This window comes from Dreissena polymorpha, chromosome 3 (assembly GCF_020536995.1).
Source record: "Dreissena polymorpha isolate Duluth1 chromosome 3, UMN_Dpol_1.0, whole genome shotgun sequence".
In the NCBI taxonomy this organism is placed as follows: domain Eukaryota; kingdom Metazoa; phylum Mollusca; class Bivalvia; order Myida; family Dreissenidae; genus Dreissena; species Dreissena polymorpha.
Genome location: NC_068357.1, coordinates 93,324,534 through 93,347,863, shown reverse-complemented (window position 1 = coordinate 93,347,863; position 23,330 = coordinate 93,324,534). Strand labels below are relative to the sequence as shown.

At 35.9% G+C, this 23,330-nt stretch overlaps 1 protein-coding gene across 1 annotated transcript in view; it reads left to right on the top strand.

Annotated features, from left to right (window-relative positions):
* The window catches only part of LOC127875321 (fermitin family homolog 2-like), a 73,422-nt gene that overhangs the window by 37,801 nt on the left and 12,291 nt on the right, over window positions 1-23,330 (top strand). The window contains exons 6-7 of the mRNA XM_052420305.1: window positions 6,072-6,304; window positions 9,363-9,465. Of these exons, the coding sequence (XP_052276265.1) occupies window positions 6,072-6,304; window positions 9,363-9,465 (336 nt within the window). The remainder of the gene's footprint in view (window positions 1-6,071; window positions 6,305-9,362; window positions 9,466-23,330) is intronic.

Here is a 23,330-nt window from a genome sequence, read left to right as displayed (position 1 = left end):
GGAGGTGGAGTTTTACTGTTTATTGAGCAAGTGTTTTACGTAAGTTGGATTCCGATTTGCCGAAATTACTCGGCCCTAAGCATTGAAACGACGAATACATTTATCAATGATTTTCTGATCTCTGCATTAATATGCTACCGTGAGAGTATACTACGTAGGTTACAAACCAACAATAGAGATATAGACTCGTTTTATTTTCTTTCAATAGAGACAAACAAATGATATTTTCTAATGGCTTTACGCTGATAACGCCGATAACGCCAACTGTATGGAATTGAGCGTTCGGGTGTATTGTTTGTCTCACCATAAATTAATTAACTAGACGCAGTGAAGGCGCGAAATACCGGGTCAAACTGGATTTAATGGGAGCATCTCTTAATTGAGAAATATTTTAAGTCGATGAAAAATAAAATGGGATCCACGGACGATTTGCGTAAAATTGGACATTGCGATGTTGCGGGTCTGCAGAAGACTATGTCATACGATGTTGTGAGCGGCAGGTAATAAAAATGTTACACTGTTCAAATAAGAGGAATAGGTAATAGTGGTCGAATTTAACGCGCAGGGGTCTTGAAAAAACACGCACAGTGCGCAGCAATAAGGACATGTACGGTGTTCTTGAGAGAATAATCTTAAAAATTGTTGAAAATATAGTGCCCTGCAACCCATGCTCCTGATCGTATAAACGCTCCCTACTTTAAAACAAAATATTAAGCGCCAGAAAAACTTAGAATAAATGATTGCGCAATATAAGAATGGCGGCCATTTTCGGCCTAATTTTCAGGTTTTTGGTCTTGAATTCTTTTTTTTCTCCATTTTGGCTTTAAAAAATCGCATGCGCGTTATACATGGGAGCGCGCTATACATGGTAAAATACGGTAAGTCATAAATATGGCTTCAAAGCAGCGCAGTAGGGGGCATTGTGTTTCACAAACACAACTCTTGTTTTTTCCCAATTTTAAAGTGAAAAACAAGAGCACCTCATGACGGGTGCCACACTTGGCTACCGGTGCAGTTTTTAATAAATGAAAGCTTGTCAGAATTATTAATTTTTGTTTTTTTAGAGGTCACAGTGACCTTGACCTTTGACCTTGTGACCCCAAAATGGCTGTGGGTGCAGTTTTGAATAAAGGCAAGGATTTTTATGCCCCCCTTCGAAAAAGGGGGGGTATATTGCTTTGCTCATGTCGGTCTGTCGGTCGGTCTGTCCGTCCACCAGGTGGTTGTCAGACGATAACTCAAGAACGCTTAGGCCTAGGATCATGAAACTTCATAGGTACATTGATCATGACTAGCAGATGACCCCTATTGAATTTCAGGTCACTAGGTCAAAGGTCAAGGTCACGGTGACCCGAAATAGGAAAATGGTTTCCGGATGATAATTCAAGAACCCTTATGCCTAGGATCATGAAACTTAATAGGTAGAATGATCATGACTAGCAGATGACCCCTATTGATTTTCAGGTCACTAGGTCAAAGGTCAAGGTCACGGTGACCCGAAATAGTAAAATGGTTTCCGGATGATAACTCAAGAACGCTTATGCCTAGGATCATGAAACTTGATAGGTACATTGATCATGACTGGCATATGACCCCTATTGATTTTGAGGTCACTAGGTCAAAGGTCAAGGTCACAGTGACCCGAAATAGTAAAATGGTTTCCTGATGATAACTCAGGAAAGCTTATGGCTAGGATCATGAAACTTCATAGGTACATTGATCATGACTTGCAGATGACCCCTATTGATTTTCAGGTCACTAGGTCAAAGGTCAAGGTCACAGTGACAAAAAACATATTTACAAAATGGCTGTCACTACAACTTAGAGCCCATATGGGGGGCATGCATGTTTTACAAACAGCCCTTGTTTTTATAATTTTGTTTGCGTTCACAGTGACCTTGACCTTTGACCTAGTGCCCCCAAAATGGGTGTGGCATGTAGAACTCATCAAGGTGCATCTACATAACACTTTGATTTTAGAGTCAATGTTAAGGTTTTAGCACAATGCTGACGTCAGATAGCGGACAGCGGACAACGAGCTGGCTATGACAATACCTCGGGTTTTCTCCGAAAACACTGAGCTAACAACAACATCATATTCCCAATTTCAGTCAAAACAATTTGATTTTTCCCTCGAAATGGCTGTGGCCCATTTTTCAATGGTAAAAAAACACCTTGGCAGTGAAATTGTTAGCAGACATTGGTTTCCATGTGTGTCACATTGTTTGAACTAGGTTGTCCCCATCTAGAGATCGAACCTTTGTAGTATAGGTAGGGGACTGAGCCCTTTAAAGCTACGCGTATGAATATTGAATTTCTTTAGGATTTCTCTTTGGAATCAATATTCGTTGTATTATTGTATGCCTCGATCTGGTAAGCATCAATTAATCCCCTCCTCTGTGATTCAGTACACACCCCAACACACTATGCAGTGATTTTAAGCTCGGCTGTTTTCAGAAAGAACCCGAGATATTGTCAAAGCCAGCTGTAGTCCACTGTCCGCGACATGATAAAACCTTAACATTGGCTCTAAAATCAAAGTGCTTTCACCTACAACTTTGAAACTTGATATGTAGCTGCACCTTGATGATTTCTACATGCCACACCCATTTTTGGGTCACTTGAAAGGTCGAGGTCACTGTGGCCTCTAAAACAAAATGATAAAAAAAATAAAATCCTTTCATTTATTCAAAACTGCACCCACACCCGCTATGCCGTGATCTTGTTTTACCTACAAGTCCTGTGTCCTGTACTCACAAAAACCTCTGGCGATGCAAAGTTTTGAATTATGTGAGTCCCAAAAATGCATCGAAATTTCTAAAAAAAAATTATTGCTGAATATTTGGACTCATTCTTCCAATTCAGGTACTAATAAATTTGCAAGTTATCGTGTCCCAGGACTCAGATGAGAAAACTTGTAAGAATATCTTTGTATTGTAATGAATTTGATTGTAAGCAGTGTAATGAATGGTATTGTAAGAAAAAAATAACTTAAATCATTTATAGGTTGTACTCGGCAGTAAATTTACAAAAATTGCATGACCACCCCCCCCCCCACCCCTATCCGGCCCCTTGAAACCTTTTATTTGAACATTTGCGCTAGTATTTAAGTATGATTATTCTATGAACATTGTCTACTTGTTGCAAAGCAGCCAAAATTTGTGTTTAAATTTAGCTTTAATTACTTGTAAATGCATGCTTTCATAAGAAACAACATAATTATATGACCTCAAGAATAGAAACAACTGTGAAAATAATTATATCTGATGCAAATAACATCCCCAGCCTCAGTGTGTGTGACTCATTGCAGGGCTGATCTTGTCCCAAGATCTGTTGTACAGCATCTGTTACATCCATATTGTTATATTACCTGGCATTTACAATAAATATAGATGATGTTATTGGACCTGCTATTTACAACTCAGATAGCATCTTTATATACATGTAAATGATAAATTCTGAGCAGTTCTTTATAATGGCGTTGTACATGTGTACATGTACATGTGTAGCAGAAGTCTCTTTATTTCATTGTTATTTATTTCATTGTATAAATGTCATACATGCCATACATCCCGGATAGTCCGGGATTGTCCCGGAAATGAAGAACGTGTCCTGCAGTCCTGGGAATAGGTCAAATGTCCCGGATTTTACAAAATGCATATATACATGTACACTTATCTTAGGCTTAACTGCACCTCGAATCTGTGTTCCCACTGATCCGCATTATTCTCCATGGCAATGCCTGCCAGAAAAGGTGACTACACTATGTGTCAAAATCAATCAATTAACAGGGGGAGGTCCTGTTATCATATCGATTGTCTCACGTTCGCAGTCAAACCGAAAAGGCGGCATTGTTTAATGTGGTTGTTAATTGGTTTAATATTCTACGTTATAATTTCCCTCTGCGTAAGGGCAAAGGAGTTGTTCCCACATCTTAAGTTTTGTGCGGTTGTAAATTAGTAATGCATGAATAACCCCGTGTCAATATCAATCTACAGTTTCAGTGGCTTTGTTATACCAAGCACACTAATCGGTCTGTATTGTGTACTCCTCAACGATAAAATCGTGGACAGTTACTTCGGAGACTTTTGATGAAAACACTGATGTTGTCCTCGTGGAAATTGTGCATCTTTATCGTCTTTAAGATGATTAATTATTGAAACAATTACTGTTACGTATACTAATTAAACAAAATGTGAATCGCCTATTAGGCAGATATATTATTTTACGTTGCTAGGCACACCTGCCGCTTACATCAAAATTTTCTACAAGATGGCGGACTAAAGAAAATAAATTGTGACTCGGCAAACATGGCAAATAAAGATCGAAATAACGATGCAGATCATACACTTAGATAAGATTAATGAAATGCCTGTGATAATCAACGATGCATAAAATCGTTAGTAATGTACTCAATTTACGATGTGAAAAAAAAATGCGTACCAAAAATGCATACATTTCTATATTAGTATATATATCGCTATATGTATACATGTCCCGGAAAATCGGCAAATATCCCGGAAAATTGAGCTCAATATCCCGGAATTGGTCTGAAAATTTATGGCATGTATGATAAATGTATTCTTTTAAATGTACTATATGGTACGTTTTTTCCAATGATCAACATTCTCCCCCTATATTAAGACATAATATATTGTCTTTAGATTTGAAACTAATACCTTAATTAAATGATCTTCTATATATTATCTGCAAGCTTATCGACACATCTCATTTAAAGCTATAGCCAATGAGCAGGCATTGGAATAAGTCTGTATCTTTATACATTGGATAAAGGTTTCTTTTTCAAAGGTCTTGTAATTCGTAGACAGTAAGACTACAAAAGAACCTTTGATAATATCAGATCACAGAGGACACATGTAAAATTCAACATTTCAGTGCTGTGCCAGAGTATTTGTAATTTGTTTAGTCTGAATCCACGGTGCCACACATATTATTACATTAATTTTTTCCTATGATCATTTTATGGATGTATGTGTTGCAAATAATTACATACCACAAAAACCAGAAAGCCCTCAGAGATACAAGGCCATAATAAATGAAAGATTAGTTATCTAATTGGGCAATCAGTAACTCATTTTTGTCTTTTCAAAGTTGAATGGCTGTGTAAGTGATAACATCGGCCACTGGCAGGGAATATCCGGTGGTTGTGAGCTGGCAGCTGATACATCAGTAGATATTATAATGACTGGTGGTATCTTCCAATAGAGAGGATGCCACTAATCATATAAGCCCTGTTCTCGGAAAACTGGGTTTAACTTCTGTGGGTGAAGTGTCATCCAAGATAAGCCTTTGTAGTCAGCACAGTGTTATCAGGGAGATCACTTTCTGCTTTAACCCTTTCAGTGCTGGAACCGAATTTAAAAGGCCTTTGCAAAAAGTTTGGATCCAGATGAGACGCCACAGAATGTGGCGTCTCATCAGGATCCAAACTGTTTGCTTTTTTGATAGTATTTTTTGAAAAAAATAGAAGAAAATGCTTATTTTAGAAATTCAGCAGACAACATTTTAGCAGACAACACATTTCCCAGCATGCAAAGGGTTAATAATATTTTTCGTTTCAATGAATCTCTTGTTAGTGAAAATCAAGTTATAGCGGAAAGTGCCGTCCCTGATTTGCTTGTGTTGACAGCACAGGCTAATCAGGGACAACATTTTACACACATGCATTAAGGCCTGTTTCACCAGAGGGAGGTCCTATTTTCAATTTAAAAAAAGACTTAAAAGACATGATTCTAATGTATTGTTTGTATATCGAATTCATCCTTTCTCGCTTAGAAGCAACTGGAAAAATGGCTATATGCAACCAGCAAAAAAACCCAGAAAGTTCAGGTTTTATGTTGTTTGCTGTTCATCAGTACCTTAATGTTGGCAATGAAGCTATCAAAACTTTACTTAAGTCAGAAAGTTCTTGAAGTTAATTTTATCTTCTAAGGGAGTTTTAACTGTTTAAAGTGGTAAAGGGTAAACCACTTGTATATAATTTCTGCCATTGTAGAACACACTACATAATTTATTGACCTAACACCTACTTTACGTTTCTCCACGTGTAGAACACACTACAGCTTCACGAGACGTCCAGCATGCCCGGTAGCCCTTACAACACACTGTCCCCTAACGGCAACCTCAGCAATGGGGTCCTGTCCCCGGGTTCCATGTACAGCCTCTCCTTCGAGAATGCGGTGGAGTCCTCACTGGTCCACAGCTCTCCCATAGCCACCAAGGACGCCCTGGTGTACCTGGCCCGACCCAAGAACTTTATTGAGAAGGCCCGGATAAACTTTACGTAAGTAGTGCTTATTGTTATTTGCAGACAATGTAGTAGTTCTGTGTTATTCAAATGTTTGTTTATGAAGGGAGCTTTAGAGAAATGTTATGAAGAAGAAAAAACAATATTTTTGATCCTGTTTAGTATATGAGAAGTTTTCACCAAGTCTTACCCATAATGTCCCAATGCATACAACAAGTAACTAAAAATTGGGCAAGTGCAATACTTTCCACTTTAATGTGAATGTTCATTAATGGACATCTCTTTAAAGCAAAAATTCAATTTGGGCAGACAGTGTTGTCCCTGATAAACCCGTGCGGCCTGTTTTCCCAGAGCTAGGCTTATTAACATTTGTAAAATTTGTGTTGGGGATGGCACATTGTATAGGCCTAACAGTAAGTTGAACAATACAATGTTTGATATATTTATATCAATAGCAATTAGCATCAATTACTTCAAGATGACAGAATGAGCATAAAAGTCATGAAATATGAATCATACAACCAAATTATCTGGACTTCTTGATTAAGAATTACCTGAACGTTTATCCTGTTACTAGGTCACTGTTCTCTCTTCACTGTAACCTGAGAATCTATGTAACATACAGAGAAGTAATTATTTCCCCTGCCAATTGATATCTTATCAATGTTATAAGAGAGCTGAAGATCTGGAAAATAGCTGGGAATATCCCAAATGAACACAACCAAAAAATCTAACTATTAGATAGGATGCTTTAATAAAAATTACCACTATGATACTACAACAAATCCTGTGATGCATAAACGTGTTCTCTAAATGACTCCTACTCATGAAACCTGTTGCAGATTTAACTATAACTACAGGAATGATCCTTTGGGTAGTTGTAGAAAAACATATAGGATCATGACAGGCAAATTGTATGACCTATGTCATTAATTGGCGTACAATTGCCTGCTCTTAAAACTATTGGTTCTACCCAGAAAATGTACCAAACGTAACCCATTTAAGCCTAGCGGACTCTCACATCCTTCTAAATTGGATCAATTTATTTCCAAAATTAGGGATGTCTAGTATATTTATTTAGAATATATCCTACAGAAATTCTTTTAAGCAAATAGCGCAGACCCTGATGAGACGCCACATCTGGGTCTACGCTGTTTGCCAAGGCCTTTTTTTAGACGCTAGGCATAAATGGGTTAAAGTATCTCAACCTCTCAATAATCCTAAAGCGTTCCATAGAGGCTGAAGTAAATAATCAAAGGTAACTTGTGGGAGACTGGTATTGTTGGGTCAATGTCCTTCTGATCTCTTGGCAAGGCATCAGACCTGGAGGTAGGTGGTCTGTCACCTGAGCTGATAACCGAGGCTGCCCTGACACTGGGCCACTATGGCTGCCAATTGCCCACACATTAGAGGCAGAAATAATTAAAAAGATAAGGTGTGAAGTAAATCATTATTCTTGCATTGGAAGTCATAAGGTCCTAGCAGCTAATGTGCAAATGAGACTGATAAGCCCTTCTGGCGTTTAAATGATCAAGGATTAGACTTTGGTTGGTCTGTGATTTGAGATGTAGGTAGGTGGATGGGTTTTTCTGTCAACAGGGCTGATAATAGAGTGTTGACGCGACCTTAACTGTTTCATACTCAGAAGCAAAGTGAAAATGACTATACATGTATGTTACCTGCTTAAAACTAGAACAGCCTGCATGTAACTGTCAGGCCCTTCAGGTTGTTTACTGTTTGCTTGGAAATTGAGCCTTTTAAACTTAAATCTATCAAGAAAGGTATTTTATATAATTTGGTTTTCTTTGGGACTGCAAATGGTCAAAATGCTAGTCTGATCGAGAAATGGTTGACTGGGCATGTCTGATCCAATCAGCCCTATAACTGACCTAAGTAATGGTGCATGGTGAGTGTGTGATTGATTTCTGCCAGGTGATGAGGATTTCTGTCATCATCTTGATCTAGCCAATGTTGATAATGACTTTGGATATTGCAGTGAGTGGTTAATGTCTATTGATGTATTTCTTGTGATTGATCCACATAGTGGATATTGCAGTGAGTGGTTATTGTCAATTGATGTATTTCTTGTGATTGATCCACATAGTGGATATTGCAGTGAGTGGTTATTGTCTATTGATGTATTTCTTGTGATTGATCCACATAGTGGATATTGCAGTGAGTGGTTATTGTCTATTGATGTATTTCTTGTGATTGATCCACATAGATGAATCAGGGTAAGCATGATCTAGCTGTAGAGTTTTTGTCATCAAGGCTGATGATACAAATGTAGAGATGACTTCGACTGAAAAAGCAGTTTTCTGCATTGCTTTGTTAGCCAGATGCAATAATGTTCATTGAAATTCTGTATTTTCCATGCATATTTTGCATTTTATGAAGATTTTTTTTTAGCCAAACAGAAAATTTTGAATCCTGATATGCAATTTAGAAGTCATTTTCTTAACTTGGTTGATTCCTAAGAATTTTGATTCACATAAGTAAGGCTCTTCCGTTTGTAACCATTTTGTTATAAAATAAAATACATAACACACTTTCAGCCTGATTAAACAGTTTGTGCCGTGATTAAGTTGACATTAATCCTGTGCCTTGTTCTGGGAAAACTTGGCCTAATGCATTTGTGTAAAGTGTCATTCCAGATGATTAGCCTGTGCTGTCCACAAAGGCTAATTAGGCATTACACTTTCCTCCTAAACTTTGTTTAGAAAAGACTTTCTTTGATCAATGGATTTCTTAAAAGCGGAAAGCTTGGTCCCTGGTTAGCCTGTGCAGACTTTTAACCCTTTCATTGTGGAACCGAATTTTAAAGGCCTTTGCAAACAGTTTGGATCCAGATGAGACGCCACAGAACATGGCGTCTCATCAAGATCCAAACTGTTTGCTATTCTGATAGTATTTTTGAAAAAAAAAATCTAAGAATATGCTAATTTTAGAAATTCAGCAGACGGCATTTTAGCAGACGACAACTTTCCCAGCATGCAAAGGGTTAAGGCTAATGTTGGACAACATTTTACACATATGCATTAAGCCTAGTTTTCCCAGAGCGTGTCATAGTCTGAAATTGTTCATGGCCTTCCAGGTGGCTGGACTCCTCACGGTCCCTGATGGAGCAAGGCCTGCGTGACAATGACACCTGTCTGCTGAAGTACAAGTTCTACAACTTCTATGACCTCAATCCCAAGGTATGTCAATCGTGGCCTGGGCCAGCATTCACTGGAAGTTTGAACTTGCTGAGCTCTGGTTTTGGAAGTTTGGGGGTTAAAAATTTGGGTACCATGCTAAAAAAAAAACAGAAATAGGAATATTTTACACACCAGAACTCATATTTTACACCATCAGTTATGAACATATTGCTTATTAGGGCTTAATAGGTAAAATAACAGTTGGTCAATGACCCGCGTTTGTCAAGGAATGTGAGAAAAAACAACAACATTAATTTTTGTATGACAAATTCCTAGTGTTAACAAACATTGAGGTCAGATTATCATAACAAGACACCCACAAAATAATCATGGTCTGGAAAGAACACCCAAAACCACTTGTACCAGTAAATTACTGAAATTGCTTTTGCTACCCATGTTGTAATATCTAAGATGATTGTTGAAAATTGTACCAGTCAATTTCCGAAATTGCTTTTTGTGACCCATGTTGTAATATCTAAGATGGTTGTTGAAAATTGTGCCAGTCAATTTACGAAATTGCTTTTTGTGACCCATGTTGTAATATCCAAGATGATAATTGAAAATTGTACCAGTCAATTTCCGAAATTGCTTTTTGTGACCCATGTTGTAATATCTGACACTTTTGTTGGTAGGTTGATAGGATTGCTGTGCTACATGGATCAAGTTTATATCCTGATTGATAATATTGACTGGTATGGGGAGGAATTAATGGCTGGTATCGTTATTTCATTTCCAATCAGTCAGTGTTGGATTTACAGACTTACATTTATATTTTCTTTTTGCATAAGAATTATTTCTCAGTTGCTTGATATTTTGTAACAAATTATATTCCAGCAATGTTCGTATTTCCAATTTGTTATTTACCACCAGGTTTCATAGGTAAGGGAAAAACATAACACATCAAAGTTGGATCCAAAAACAATTATTAGCCTCTCCAGAAAAGCAAGGCTTGATTGTATGTATATCGAAGCAGACTATAAACCTCACTTTTAACCTTTACACAGTATATGGGCAAGGTTTACGGGCAAAAGAACAATATTCTTTCTTATGGCACTTCACTATAGTACAAGATAACAATGATGGGAGCTCCTTAACTTGACAGATGGAAGATAAAGACAGATTTCTAGGCATTCATATTTGTTTGGGAGATGTGATAGAAGCAGATAATAGGTGGGAGAAGATAGTAACATTATGCATGCAATTGTCCCTGGTTTGTTTATGCATTCCTGAGTTTATGGTTTAGAACTTGCAATATCAATAGTATTTTCTAAGAAGAGATGAGATGGTGGGTGATATCACTGTGATTTATTTATAACTGATTTCTCAGCTGTGTGGAATTTAGATGAGAAATAAACTCAGAAGCATGGAAAGATAAACACTTAACATTAGCTTCCTGAAAAACCTGGAAGCCTGAACCAATTGGTTGATGTGAATTGGGCAAACAGTTGGTACCTGAGCTCTATCCAAGGAAATGCAGAGTTCTTAAAATAGCATTCTTTACTGCTCCCAGTAGGAAAACCTACCTTTAAAATTCTGGAAATGATATTGCATTTAATCATTTATAATAGGAAACAGTTGTGGTGGAGCATGAAACTGTCATTAAATGAAGCCTCTGGTATTCCATACCTTATACCAGAAATCTTCTGAGATTATACATCATAACATATGAACATGAAGTATGTGTTGTTTATTGTTTGTTGTGATTCTTTATTCTCAATTTAGCTTGTTACTGTGAACTTTGCCATAAATCTGTCTTGGGCAGAATGCAGGAACAGTGTCACTGCTGGCTTTTAAAGTATATACAGTATATATTTTTATAGGAAATTTATTGACCATAAATGGCTTCTGTTACATTAATGCTTGGTAAATAAAGGCAACGTTTGATGTTTAAATTTACTGAAGACTTTGTCAAAGCCAATATCATAAATAGCAGTATTGTAGATTAGATTGCAGATTTGACTTAAGTATAAAATAACTAGCCACATTCTCTAAGTTGATAATGTTCAGTAGGGCTGTCACGATACGCCATGAGCGTACCGCGGTATATCGTGGTACGGTAACACTGTATCGCGGTACGTACCGCGATATTTTACAGAATATGTATCTGTGAAGAAAACAGCAGAATAACAAGTTTTACAAACTTTATTAAACTCGATAATCAGAAAACACTGGTATCATAGTTTGACTAGAAACTGTAATAAACTTGATAGAAGTAGTCATTGTTATTGTTATTGTTATTCGCGTCTTTATCTAAAATGTCCGCCATGTTGTCTACAATAGCTGTGACTACAATCTGTGTAAATCGAACGCTTCAAGGGCATGTTTAAAATGCGGAGTCAGCAGGCCCAGTATTGAAAATCCGCAGCGTTCTCACTCTTCCTCGACTTATTCATAATCTTAAGATAACATGATTCGGAAGTGGCATGCTTTGAACGATCGATATACTAAAGAAAGAAAATAAAAAATAGAGTAAACATCTTTTGGATAATTATGAATTTATTTGCAAAGGAAATCTGTCCCAAATTCCAAAAAAGGTACGGACCCATACATCGCCGTATTTTAAACGTGAAAGTTAAACATCTACCAGTGGAAGCGCTTGCTTGACCTGGATATTAACGGATTATTTATTTAGCCATTTTGAATCGCTTCTACAGTTTTCAAAACGATATCTATATCAAAATAATTATGTAATGTATTTATATCTGTGCTAATATAATAATATTAAAAAAACCGGTGCGGCAACGCCGTACCGCGGTGCGATTTTTTTCACGACATGCACCGCGATATACCGGTATACCGGTGAATCGTGACAGCCCTAATGTTCAGTATTGAATGTGTTTTATATTCAAAAATGTGTAATTATAGTAATAAAATGGAACTTGAGAAAGGGGAATGGCTAAACACTCATTTTTATGAAGTGATGCACTGATTTACTCTTCTTTCCACAGCTGTTTGAAGTTTTTTGCATATTTTGACTGGACTATATGTGGTTATCTTCTACTGACAATAACAAAATGCTTGACAATTTATTTCCGCCGTTAAGTACCAGCACTGAAAGTTTCAAAGTGGACATATTGCGTTTACTTGAAATACAATTGCTTGATTTGTTGAGATGTCAAATACGTTTCTTGTGACAAATTAATCCTTGTGGTATTGTGAGATAAGAAAAGGAAAGATGTATGCATAATTTTGTAAAATAACACTTCATTTTGGGCTAAGTGTTGTTGTTTTTGTAGAAATGACCTTGATCAATAACAACTCTTAAATATTTTTGTAGAATTATTGGTAAACAGTAAACAGCTCTGAATAAATTTAATTTGTTTATGATTCATAAGTCACTGTTGCATATTAAAAAAGTGGATGTATTATTTTACATCCATGTCAAGTTAATGACATTTTAGGTTGGCGGTGCTGCAAGGTTATATTCCCAAGCTTGATTCAAAACTAAAGAATTCGTATGCTTTCTAATTTGCATACTATGTTACAGTAATTATAAAAAATAAGAATTGTTTGCAACCTACAAGTACAGCATGATGCATAAAATCATTTAAAAAAAACACTGCCACCCACGTTAAATGATCGGTTGAAAAATGTCATCAAATGTGTAGGAAGATTATAATTCAGAAGAAGTAAACAAAAATGGAGAAATCAAGCAAACTAGAGACATTTTAAAACTTCAGCTGGGTTATCTCTTTAACCAAAACAGGAAATTCATATTAAAATAGCTTTCACCAAATCGGCTTTATCAGCAGCTGTAATTCAATGAAGCTACAGGTCTGTTGCACTGCCAACATCTGTCCTTTATTGGGATAATGGAAAATCGTAATCCTTTTTGGATCTATTCAAGTCCTTGGAGTTTTAAATTGCTCCTGTGAGTAGGGGTCCCCCCCCCCCCCCCGCTCTATTTAAAGAGTTAATGGACTATATGGTAATCAGTTCTTAAGCCTAGCAAGATAATCAAATTGAAAAGGGAAAACATGGGTGCTGAAGAATTTAAAATAAGTCAGTGATGGTTCAAGATAAGCATGCTATGTGAATTACTTTGTTAATGAATTTAAGATTAGTGGGTGAAAAGATATAGACCCTATAAAGTCTGAATTGATTATAAATTACATGATATGTGAGGAGGAAATGTATTAGAGGAAGTGTTCATGGAAAGTGTTTTATCTTTGATGTTTTTGTTTTCACTATAAATTAGAAAAGCAGCATGCACAGAATATTATTATGTCATAAATCTTTGCTTCCTGTATCAAATTTGTTAAATAAATTACTGGAATAAATCTACTACATAATATGTTTGTACTTGGATTAGGACAGGGGGAATTTTTATGTCCCCTACTACTATAATAATAAGTGGGGGACATATTGTTTTTGCCCTGTCTGTTGGTTTGTGTGTTTGTTTGCGTCAAACTTTAACATTTGCCATAACTTTTGCAATATTGAAGATAGCATATTGATATTTGGCATGCATGTGTATCTCATGGAGCTGTACATTTTCAGTGGTGAAAGGTCAATGTCAAGGTCATCCTTCAAGGTCAAAGGTCAAAAATATAGCTTCTAAGCGGCGTAGTAGGGGACAAAGTGCTTCTGACAAACACATTTCTTGTTTCTATCTGTGCTGCACTTAATATATGTTTATTCTGTACTATTAGCATTTTATAAATACTAAATAACTATTTAAGTATAACACCTACTTTTCCACACCAGTGTTGTGCAACATGGGTTTCAATTTGCTAGCCTGATAACCATTTTTTTGCCAATAACAGTCTGAGGAGATAATAGAGGAGTTCCAAATTTCATTTTATGGGTTGAATATGATTACGTGTATAATAAAGCATACTTGAAATCTTATATTACAGATGTTCCCTATCTCTGTAGGTTAAGAAACAGATTTGATAGATATATACTGATGATTGACTGTCCTGATATACATCCGTTGAATTTTGTTTTTTGTAAAGTTTATGTTTCTATTTTGGTGACATTTGTATCATATGCATGTATATAATTAACCATGAAGTGTTTACAATTTAAGGAGTTTAGATATGTGTTAACAATTCAAGGAGTCTTGTTTTATTTGCAATAGTTACTACAAAAAAAGAATTTATTCTATAATGACTATACTTGATTCAACAAAAGTGAACCAGATGACACAAAAGTACACTTTAAATAAGGAACAAAATGGAACTTAAATAGAACAGTATTGCTTTCAGAAATAGATGTGCACTGTGAAATGGTGTAACTGTACTGTATTTATCTTGTACCAAGACAGCTGCAGAACTATAATTACACCATAACAATAATTGATGTACCAATTGTAGACATTAATTACCGCCTGCATGCACATACAGGCGCGTCTTGCGATAAACAATACGATAATAAAGGAAAGTGATTGCATGCTTAGGACATGTTAACTAGCCTTAATGCAGTGCCTACATGTACAACTTATCAGACCCGCCCTAAATAATGGGCTATCTAAATGTTGCTTATTGACTAATTGTTCAATAGACCATGTAAGTGAGATACTGCATTAATGACCACTAATTAACAGCCATTTCTGTCGCGTTATCACGTAAACTCAACACTCCACCCATTGGTTACTGGGATTGTGTCCTTTTCCAAGGTCATCAATTTATTGGGCTTGTAACTTGCAGGAATTTATAATTAGCACTGGTTGGACTAACAATAATTAGATTATATATTTAAAGAACTGAGGATATTGCTGCTCCATTTTCTTCAGCATTTTCTGAGTATTTCTGCCAACTGAATGTATCAATATTTGTTGAAAGTCTGCTTAAATTATTATTTGTTAAAACCATGAATTATTAAATAATTTATATGTCTGTTTAGTGGTATTAACCCATTTATGCCTAGTGTCTAGAAAAAAGGCCTTAGCAAACAGCGTAGATCAAGATGAGACGCTGTATGATGCGGCATCTCATCTGGGTCTACGCTGTTTGATTAAAGGAATTTCTGTAAGCAATATTCTAAATATAGAAATAAATATACTAGACATCCCTATTTTTATGTCCCCGGTAGGGTGGCATAAAGCAGTTGAACTGTCCGTCAGTCAGTATGTGTGTATGTCAGTATGTGTGTATGTCAGTATGTGTGTATGTCAGTCTGTCCGTCAGTCAGAAAAAAGCTTTAACATTGGCCATAACTTTTGCATTATTGAAGATAGAAACTTGATATTTGGCATGCATGTGCATCTCAAGGATCTGCACATTTTGAGTGGTGAAAGGTGAAGGTCAAGGTCATCCTTCAAGGTCAAATGTCTAATATATGGCGTCTGTCCGTCCGTCCAAAAACTTTAACATTGGCCATAAATTTTTCACTATTGAAGATAGCAGCTTGATATTTGGCATGCATGTGTATCTCATGGAGCTGAGCATTTTGAGTGGTGAAAGGTGAAGGTCAAGGTCATCCTTCAAGGTCAAATGTCTAATATATGGCATCTGTCTGTCCTAAAACTTTAACATTGGCCATAACTTTTTCAATATTGAAGATAGCAACTTGATATTTGGCATGCATGTGCATCTCACAGAGCTGCACATTTTTAGTGGTGAAAGGTGAAGGTCAAGGTCATCCTTCAATGTCAAATGTCTGATATATGGCGTGTATCCGTCCGTCCAAAAACTTTAACATTGGCCATAAATTTTTCACTATTGAAGATAGCAACTTGATATTTGGCATGCATGTGTATCTCATGGAGCTAAACATTTTGAGTGGTGAAAGGTCAAGGTCATCCTTCAAGGTCAAATGTCTAATATATGGCGTCTGTCCGTCTGTCCAAAAACTTTAACATTGGCCATAACTTTTTCAATATTGAAGACAGCAACTTGATATTTGGCATGCATGTGTATCTCATGGAGCTGAACATTTTGAGTGGTGAAAGGTCAAGGTCATCCTTCAAGGTCAAATGTCTAATATATGGCGTCTGTCCGTCTGTCCAAAAACTTTAACATTGGCCATAACTTTTTCAATATTGAAGATAGCAGCTTGATATTTGGCATGCATGTGTATCTCATGAAGCTGCATATTTTGAGTGGTGGAAGTTCAAGGTCAAGGTCATCCTTCAAGGTCAAAGGTCAACAAAAAAAATAATTCAAAGCGGCGTTCTCATGAAGCTGCACATTTTGAGTTGTGGAAGTTCAAGTTCAAGGTAATCCTTCAAGGTCAAAGGTCAAAAAAATAATAATTTCAGAGCGGCGCAATTGGGGGCATTGTGTTTCTGACGAACACATCTCTTGTTGGAAATAAATTGATCCAATTTAGAAGGATGGGAGAGTCCACTAGGCATAAATGGGTTAAAATTGATTTCCAACCATATTCTTTTAATTTGTGAAAATTTAATCAGACTCAAAATTTATTTGTTTCACCATATGTTATTGGAGTTTGTTTCCGTACTTGGCCTTATATTATATGCAAACATGTATATAGCACTCATCCAATATATAAATGCCAATTGGGAGAAAAGTTTAAATATAATGCGTATCATTATGTTTGGTATCATTATTATGTACATCAGAAAATAATGCATGTCCAAGTGCATATCCAAGTATGATGTATCTTTATAATCAACTCTTAATCAAGTTAAATTTTGCATAAGTAATTAACACTCTTTCAAAAATAATGTTAACATTATCATGTAAAGTAATATGTTAACTTTTTATTTGAAAGATTTACAATTTTATATCAAGAGCAGCAATTAAAAGAACATAAACCCTCAGAATCAACGCAAATTTCAACGAAATGTGGTCTGGTAACATAGATTTTACAAGATACAAAATGCTCTTTTTGTTTTTTGTGGGACAATATGTTCATGTACCTAGTTTATAGTGTTTGTGTGTCATATGAATAGATATTCTTGCAGGAAATTAAAATGGAATATATTGTGCCACAAAAAATAAAAACAAGCATTTTGTATCTCGTTAAATCTATGTTACCATACCACATCTAGCGTTGAAATTGTGCTAATGCTAAAAGGAACATTTTTTTCTGTGTTAATTTTGTTTTCTGAAATATTGTTATAAAAAATCGTTTATCATTTATTTTGAGTATTTATCATACTTTAAATCTTTATGCAAGAAATGCATGATTTCAACAAAGATTAAATTTGGTTGCCAATAAATAACCGGTCACAATTTTATCCTGAAGAAGTAGCCTGTAGATACCAATATATACTAGCCAATTGTATAAATCTGGATAACTCTTATCCAGCGGATAACTTTTAGTTATCTTATCATAAAATTGAAGATAACCAAAAGTAATGGCTGGATAAGAGTGATCCAGATTTATACAAATGGCTGCTGTAAGATGGTGGTTAAAGCAGTATTAAAAGCAGTATTAAAATTTCCACAGAAACTCCTGAAAAAGACTCCAATTATGGATTGAAAGTGACATGACTATGCACATGGTTATTCATGCATCACTCTGGTTTGCACAATATAGCAACTAGAGAATTGTTTTTAAATGAACGGTTAATATGACAGTATTTAAATTGGTCCCAATCAGTCTTGGACTTATGAAACAGAAAGTATGAATGTGATAAAATATTTTCACGTTCTGTAGTGTCTATGTGTATGGCAAGCGGTTTGACGCATAATCCCAAGAAACTAGGTTTCTCATGAGAACCTAGGTTTTCTGAAAACCTAGGTTCTCAGAGAACCTATGGTTCCCAAATAAAAACCACGGTTATGGCAAGCAGTTCGACGCAAAATCCCAAGAAACTAGGTTTTTCATGAGAACATAGGTTCTCATTCTGAGAACCAAGGTTCTCATTCTGAGAACCTAGGTTCTCATGAGAACCTAGGTTTTCAAATGAGAACCTAGGTTCTCATGAAAACCTAGGTTCTCATTTGAAAACTTGGGTTCTTGAAGCCATGTGCAATCTTCAAGCGAGAATCTGAGAACCTAGGTTCTCATGAGAAACCTAGTTCCTTGGGATTATGCGTCGAACCGCTTGCCATATATGTGCATCTCAAATTCCTCATCAGTGCTGTCAAAGATGGAGTGAGAAAACACAAACTTTGCCATGTTTTAATATTTTAGTCAAACATTTTAATTGCTATGCAAACTGCTGTCAAGTTAAGTTCATACCTAGTTCTCTGCTAATCTGTATGAAGCCAGCAGCCCTCTCAGCCTGCAAGATGATAGAGTGTAGTGCTTCAAGACTTTAAAGACAAACATGATGTCTTTTATAAATATTTAGAATTTCACAAAGAATTATTTGCAAATTAGCTGCCAAAAGAGTTCTTTGATTGTATAAGGTGTACCAAATTTTTAATTAAAATATGGGGTAAAAAAAACATTATGCTTGGCAAAGTACTGTACTGTGACACAAAAGCCCACTACAAGTGTTAATCTCAGACTGTTTTATTAGTCTTTCAGCTGATGATGCTGATACATTCATCTACCAGACTTAACATTCATTAATTCAACATTTGGTATAATCAAGTTACCAGATTCACGGACCATTTGTGAAATTGCGAGTATATCACTAAATTACATTAAAACAGCTTCTTGTTTATACAACTTAAAGCAAAAAAATGTAGAAAAAAGCCCACTAAAGCCTAGAAATTCTTTTACCAGGTCTGATATTTTTCAGCAGGTGAAGCCATTGTTCAGAGGGGAGCAAAAACTTGAAAGTTGCTGATCATGTTATGTTTCAAAAAGTAAATTATGTACCCCTGCACTTGGCAGCCAGTATTGTTTTCCAAGTAATTTCTGCTCCAGAAAGATAGAGCTATTATCTGAATGTCAATGAGTTTTTATACTGACAGCTTCTGCACAGTTTCACAGTTTTAACTGCTCCCAATGAGATGGCGCTTTGCCAGCTAAGTTTTGAACCTCCGCCAAGCTACCAGACTGGTGGTTGTATATACTGTCATCTAGTTTTTACAACCATTTATTGCTGTGTTTACTTGCTGACAGAATTTCTTGTCTTAACCCATTTATGCCGAGCGTCTAGAAAAAAGGCCTTGGCAAACAGCGTAGACCCAGATGAGACACCGCATGATGCAGCGTCTCATCTGGGTGTGCGCTGTTTGCTTAAAGGAATTTCTGTAATAAATATTCTAAATATAGAAATAAATATACTAGTCATTCCTAATTTTGGAAATAAATTGATCCAATTTAGAAGGATGGGAGAGTCCACTAAGCATAAATGGGTTAAAACTTTTAGTCTGTTTTTACTTGACTGTTCACCGAAATAGTCTGAGATATAGCAGTCCACCAGATGTCTGGGTCTGAGATAATGCCTTTTAAGGACAGCATGCAATAGTTTCATTGCAATATAGGGTTTCAATTGAAACTGTATACATAATAGTTATTATGTTTGAGGTCATTGTTTGTATTCACTGACCATGTTCCATAACTCTGACCTGCAATTTAAAGCAAATATAACCCTTATTGTGCTTAGAAAATTGGTTACGCTAAACATTCTGCATCTCCATATCACTGTTTCTACTACACAAATTCAATTGAAATGTCACATATGTGTTCCAAGTAATTGTGTGAGATCATAGACCACGGCCCAAAACTTTAACTTACAACAAAGCAAAGTTATGTCCCTTTTTGTACTGAAAAAATTCCGGTAAATGTTTGCTTGCTTCAACTCCTTTCTCTAGCAGACATTTAGACCTAGCTTGGTTTTGCATTTGGCACCTGTTGGGTCGAGGTCAAGGATCAGAGCGCCATATAAGGATTTTAAGTCTAAAGGTTGTTTTACCCCCTGATATTATTGCTGAAGGGTATTTTACTCCTTTGTTTTCAGCAATAAAGGGTATTGAGGAATAGTGAGGAGTATTTTCCATTTCCATAGACAACTGACATAGTACAAGGCGTGTTTAATCAAGAAATATTATTATTTGTTATGCTCCCCCCAATTTTTTTTGGGGGGGGAGCATATAGTCGCTGCTTCGTCTGTCTGTGCGTGTGTCCGTCTGTCCGTCCGTGCACAATTTTTGTCCAGGCTATTTCTCAGCAATTAATGACCGGAATTCAATTAAACTTTATGGGAAGCTTCACTACCAAGAGGAGATGTGCATATTATCAGCCGGTTCTGGTCGGATGATTTTTCACAGAGTTATGGCCCTTTAAAATTTTCCATTAACTGTACATATAGTGCAATTTTTGTCCCCCCAACTACTAGACGTTTCCTTTTATCTGAATATATAGTGCAAAATTGTGACCAAAAAAACCTTTGGGGAGCATCACCCGTCTCTGACAATTTCTTGTTATTAATAAATGCAAACAGAATAAGTTTTTAATGATGATATGAACAGACTTTCTTTAAAATATTCAACTTACATGTGTTGTGTCTCTGTATTGATTGACACATTGTAAAATACATTTACTTCCTGCAGGAGCCGCTGTTCAGTTGAAACGTCTGTTTTCGAAACTTGAACACTAAGGGCCACCATTTTGATTACAAGGTTCTTTTGATTGATTTACTTTTGGTTCAAAGCTTAACTTAACACAAAACACTCAGCTCGATTATTGGTAAAACTGGTTACGCACTTTAATCGATTAAAAATACGTACCGAATTTTTTTAAGTTTTCAATGCGTAAATACACAGATACACATCTTATCTGCAGCTCTGTCAAGGATATTGTCGCTAACATTTATAAAAAGTGAATATTCAATATCTTCATTTAGGATAAAGATATTGTGTTGAATTTTGTGTGTACATGTATAGGGATTGCATTTGGGGCAATGGTGGTCAAGGTCATAGTTACTAAATAAATAAAAATAGTTTCCGCTAAAAAATTGAGTTTAGACAGAGGTATTGGGTTCTAATTTTGTTCTTTAATACAAGTACACTTAACTTGCAAAGTTTATTTAATTCAACAAAATTTATTGATGAAAAGTTTCTTGGCATGGTCACCTATCTAGCCTGAATCGATGAATTTTTAGCTTCATGTTTACTTCTACAGAATAGTCAATATGTCTTTGTGGTGATTTTATCAGGTTACTGGCAGAAAATGTATGTCATAGTATCAAAGCAGGAAAAGAGTCTAGCGTGCTGTTTGGGACAGCTCCTATTGCAAAAAAAAGGATGGGTAAAAAAATAACATTTTCTAATACTAAAGGGTTTGGCATTATTATACCCCGCGTAGGGGGAGGGATATTGTTTTGGCATTGTCCGTCCTTCTTTGTGTCTTTCTGTCTGTCCGTCGGGAGCCATATCTTGGAAGTGCTTTGGCGGATTTCATTGAAACTTGGTATGAGTATATATATATATGGATAAGAGGAGGATGCATGCCAAATGGCACGGAGTTATGGCCCTTTGTATCTTGAAAAAATGCTTTTTAATATAAGCGTAGAGCTTTATCTCCATTAACACATGAGCCAGAGCCATGAAACTTGCCATAGTTGTTCTAAATCATCTGGGGGTGCTTCACATTCAACTCCCTTAATCGTATGGGCTTAGGTCAAGGTTACACATTGAGGTCAAAGGTCACAAATTTGATGGATTCTTCATTATTTAGTCATTCCTTTACTATGCATCAAGGGATTCTGTAATAACTGCCCACAATTGTTCTCCATTGTCTAGCAGAGTGTCAAATATAAGATCCAGGTTTCTAGGGTCATGGTCAAAGTCACACACAAAGGTCAAAATCACACATGTTGATTAAATATGCCTTATTTGGTATTAGGATTCTACCATACTTAAAGTGATTTTCAAAATGTCCTGATGTACTTGTTCTCAATTATCAGGCAGTGCACGACCTATGTACGTGTTTTTGATCAAAAGTCAAGGTCATTTGTAGAAATATTTATTATTTGGTGGGGGATATCAATTCAACGAATTTGCTTGTATTAAGTTGAATGACTGTTCATGCTAATTTTTTGGTAAGACAGCGTGCAACTTTAGTTTGAACAAAGATGAATGTTGAAGTTTATTCATATTGGCATTTGAATGCAGTCTCTGAAATAGTTTATTTTGATTTTGGCTACTTTAACTGTTTTGTCTAGAAGGTTAAAAATGAATCACGCAAGATGTTATATCATGTATGGCGAAAGTTCAACATATATGTACATGTTTCTGTTTGTCTGTTTGGTGACAGTATTTTGTGTCATCTTTGCTTTATGCAGGCCAGTCATGCTCCTGTGAATCCCTTCAATTTAACTAATGTGATACAACTGAACTCTGAAATACATTTCTTATGCAGTATTGATCATTTCCTGCTCAATGTTTACTGAATGTGGGCTGTAGGAATATAAATTAAATCAGATGAAAAATATTTCAAAAACCTTTTTTATCCTATTAATTAATTAATTTTCTATTTGAAATTAGATATTTATGCGACCATGAAAGCAGACCAATCGATGGATCAGAAGGAAGTTAAAATTAATGTTTACTGTAAAAATTTAAAATGTCGGATTTTAATCATTAAAGGAAATGTTTCAAATATATTTTGATCTGGGCAAACAATCATTATGACCATCAGAATCACATTGGTACAAGCAGGAAAACACTTGGAGGTATTAAACCTTTACTAACTACTTCTGTTGAGTACCTCTATTTTAAATTGGAGTATATTTTTAGCCTAAGATATATTCTGTAAATAAACAGTGAACAGTGAAGTTCTAAATCTTAATTTATACATTCTGCTGTGGAGATATATTTTCCATCATGGGAAGCACTTATCAGCTGTATAATTTTGTGTTTTTTTACTTTCTTTTTTAATGGTATTTGACAAAAGAGTGATATGTTAAAGTCTATTTCATTCACTAGTATATATTTGTATGCCCCCCTTCGAAGAAGAGGGGGTATATTGCTTTGCTCATGTCGGTCTGTCCGTCCACCAGGTGGTTGTCAGACGATAACTCAAGAACGCTTGTGCCTAGGATCATGAAA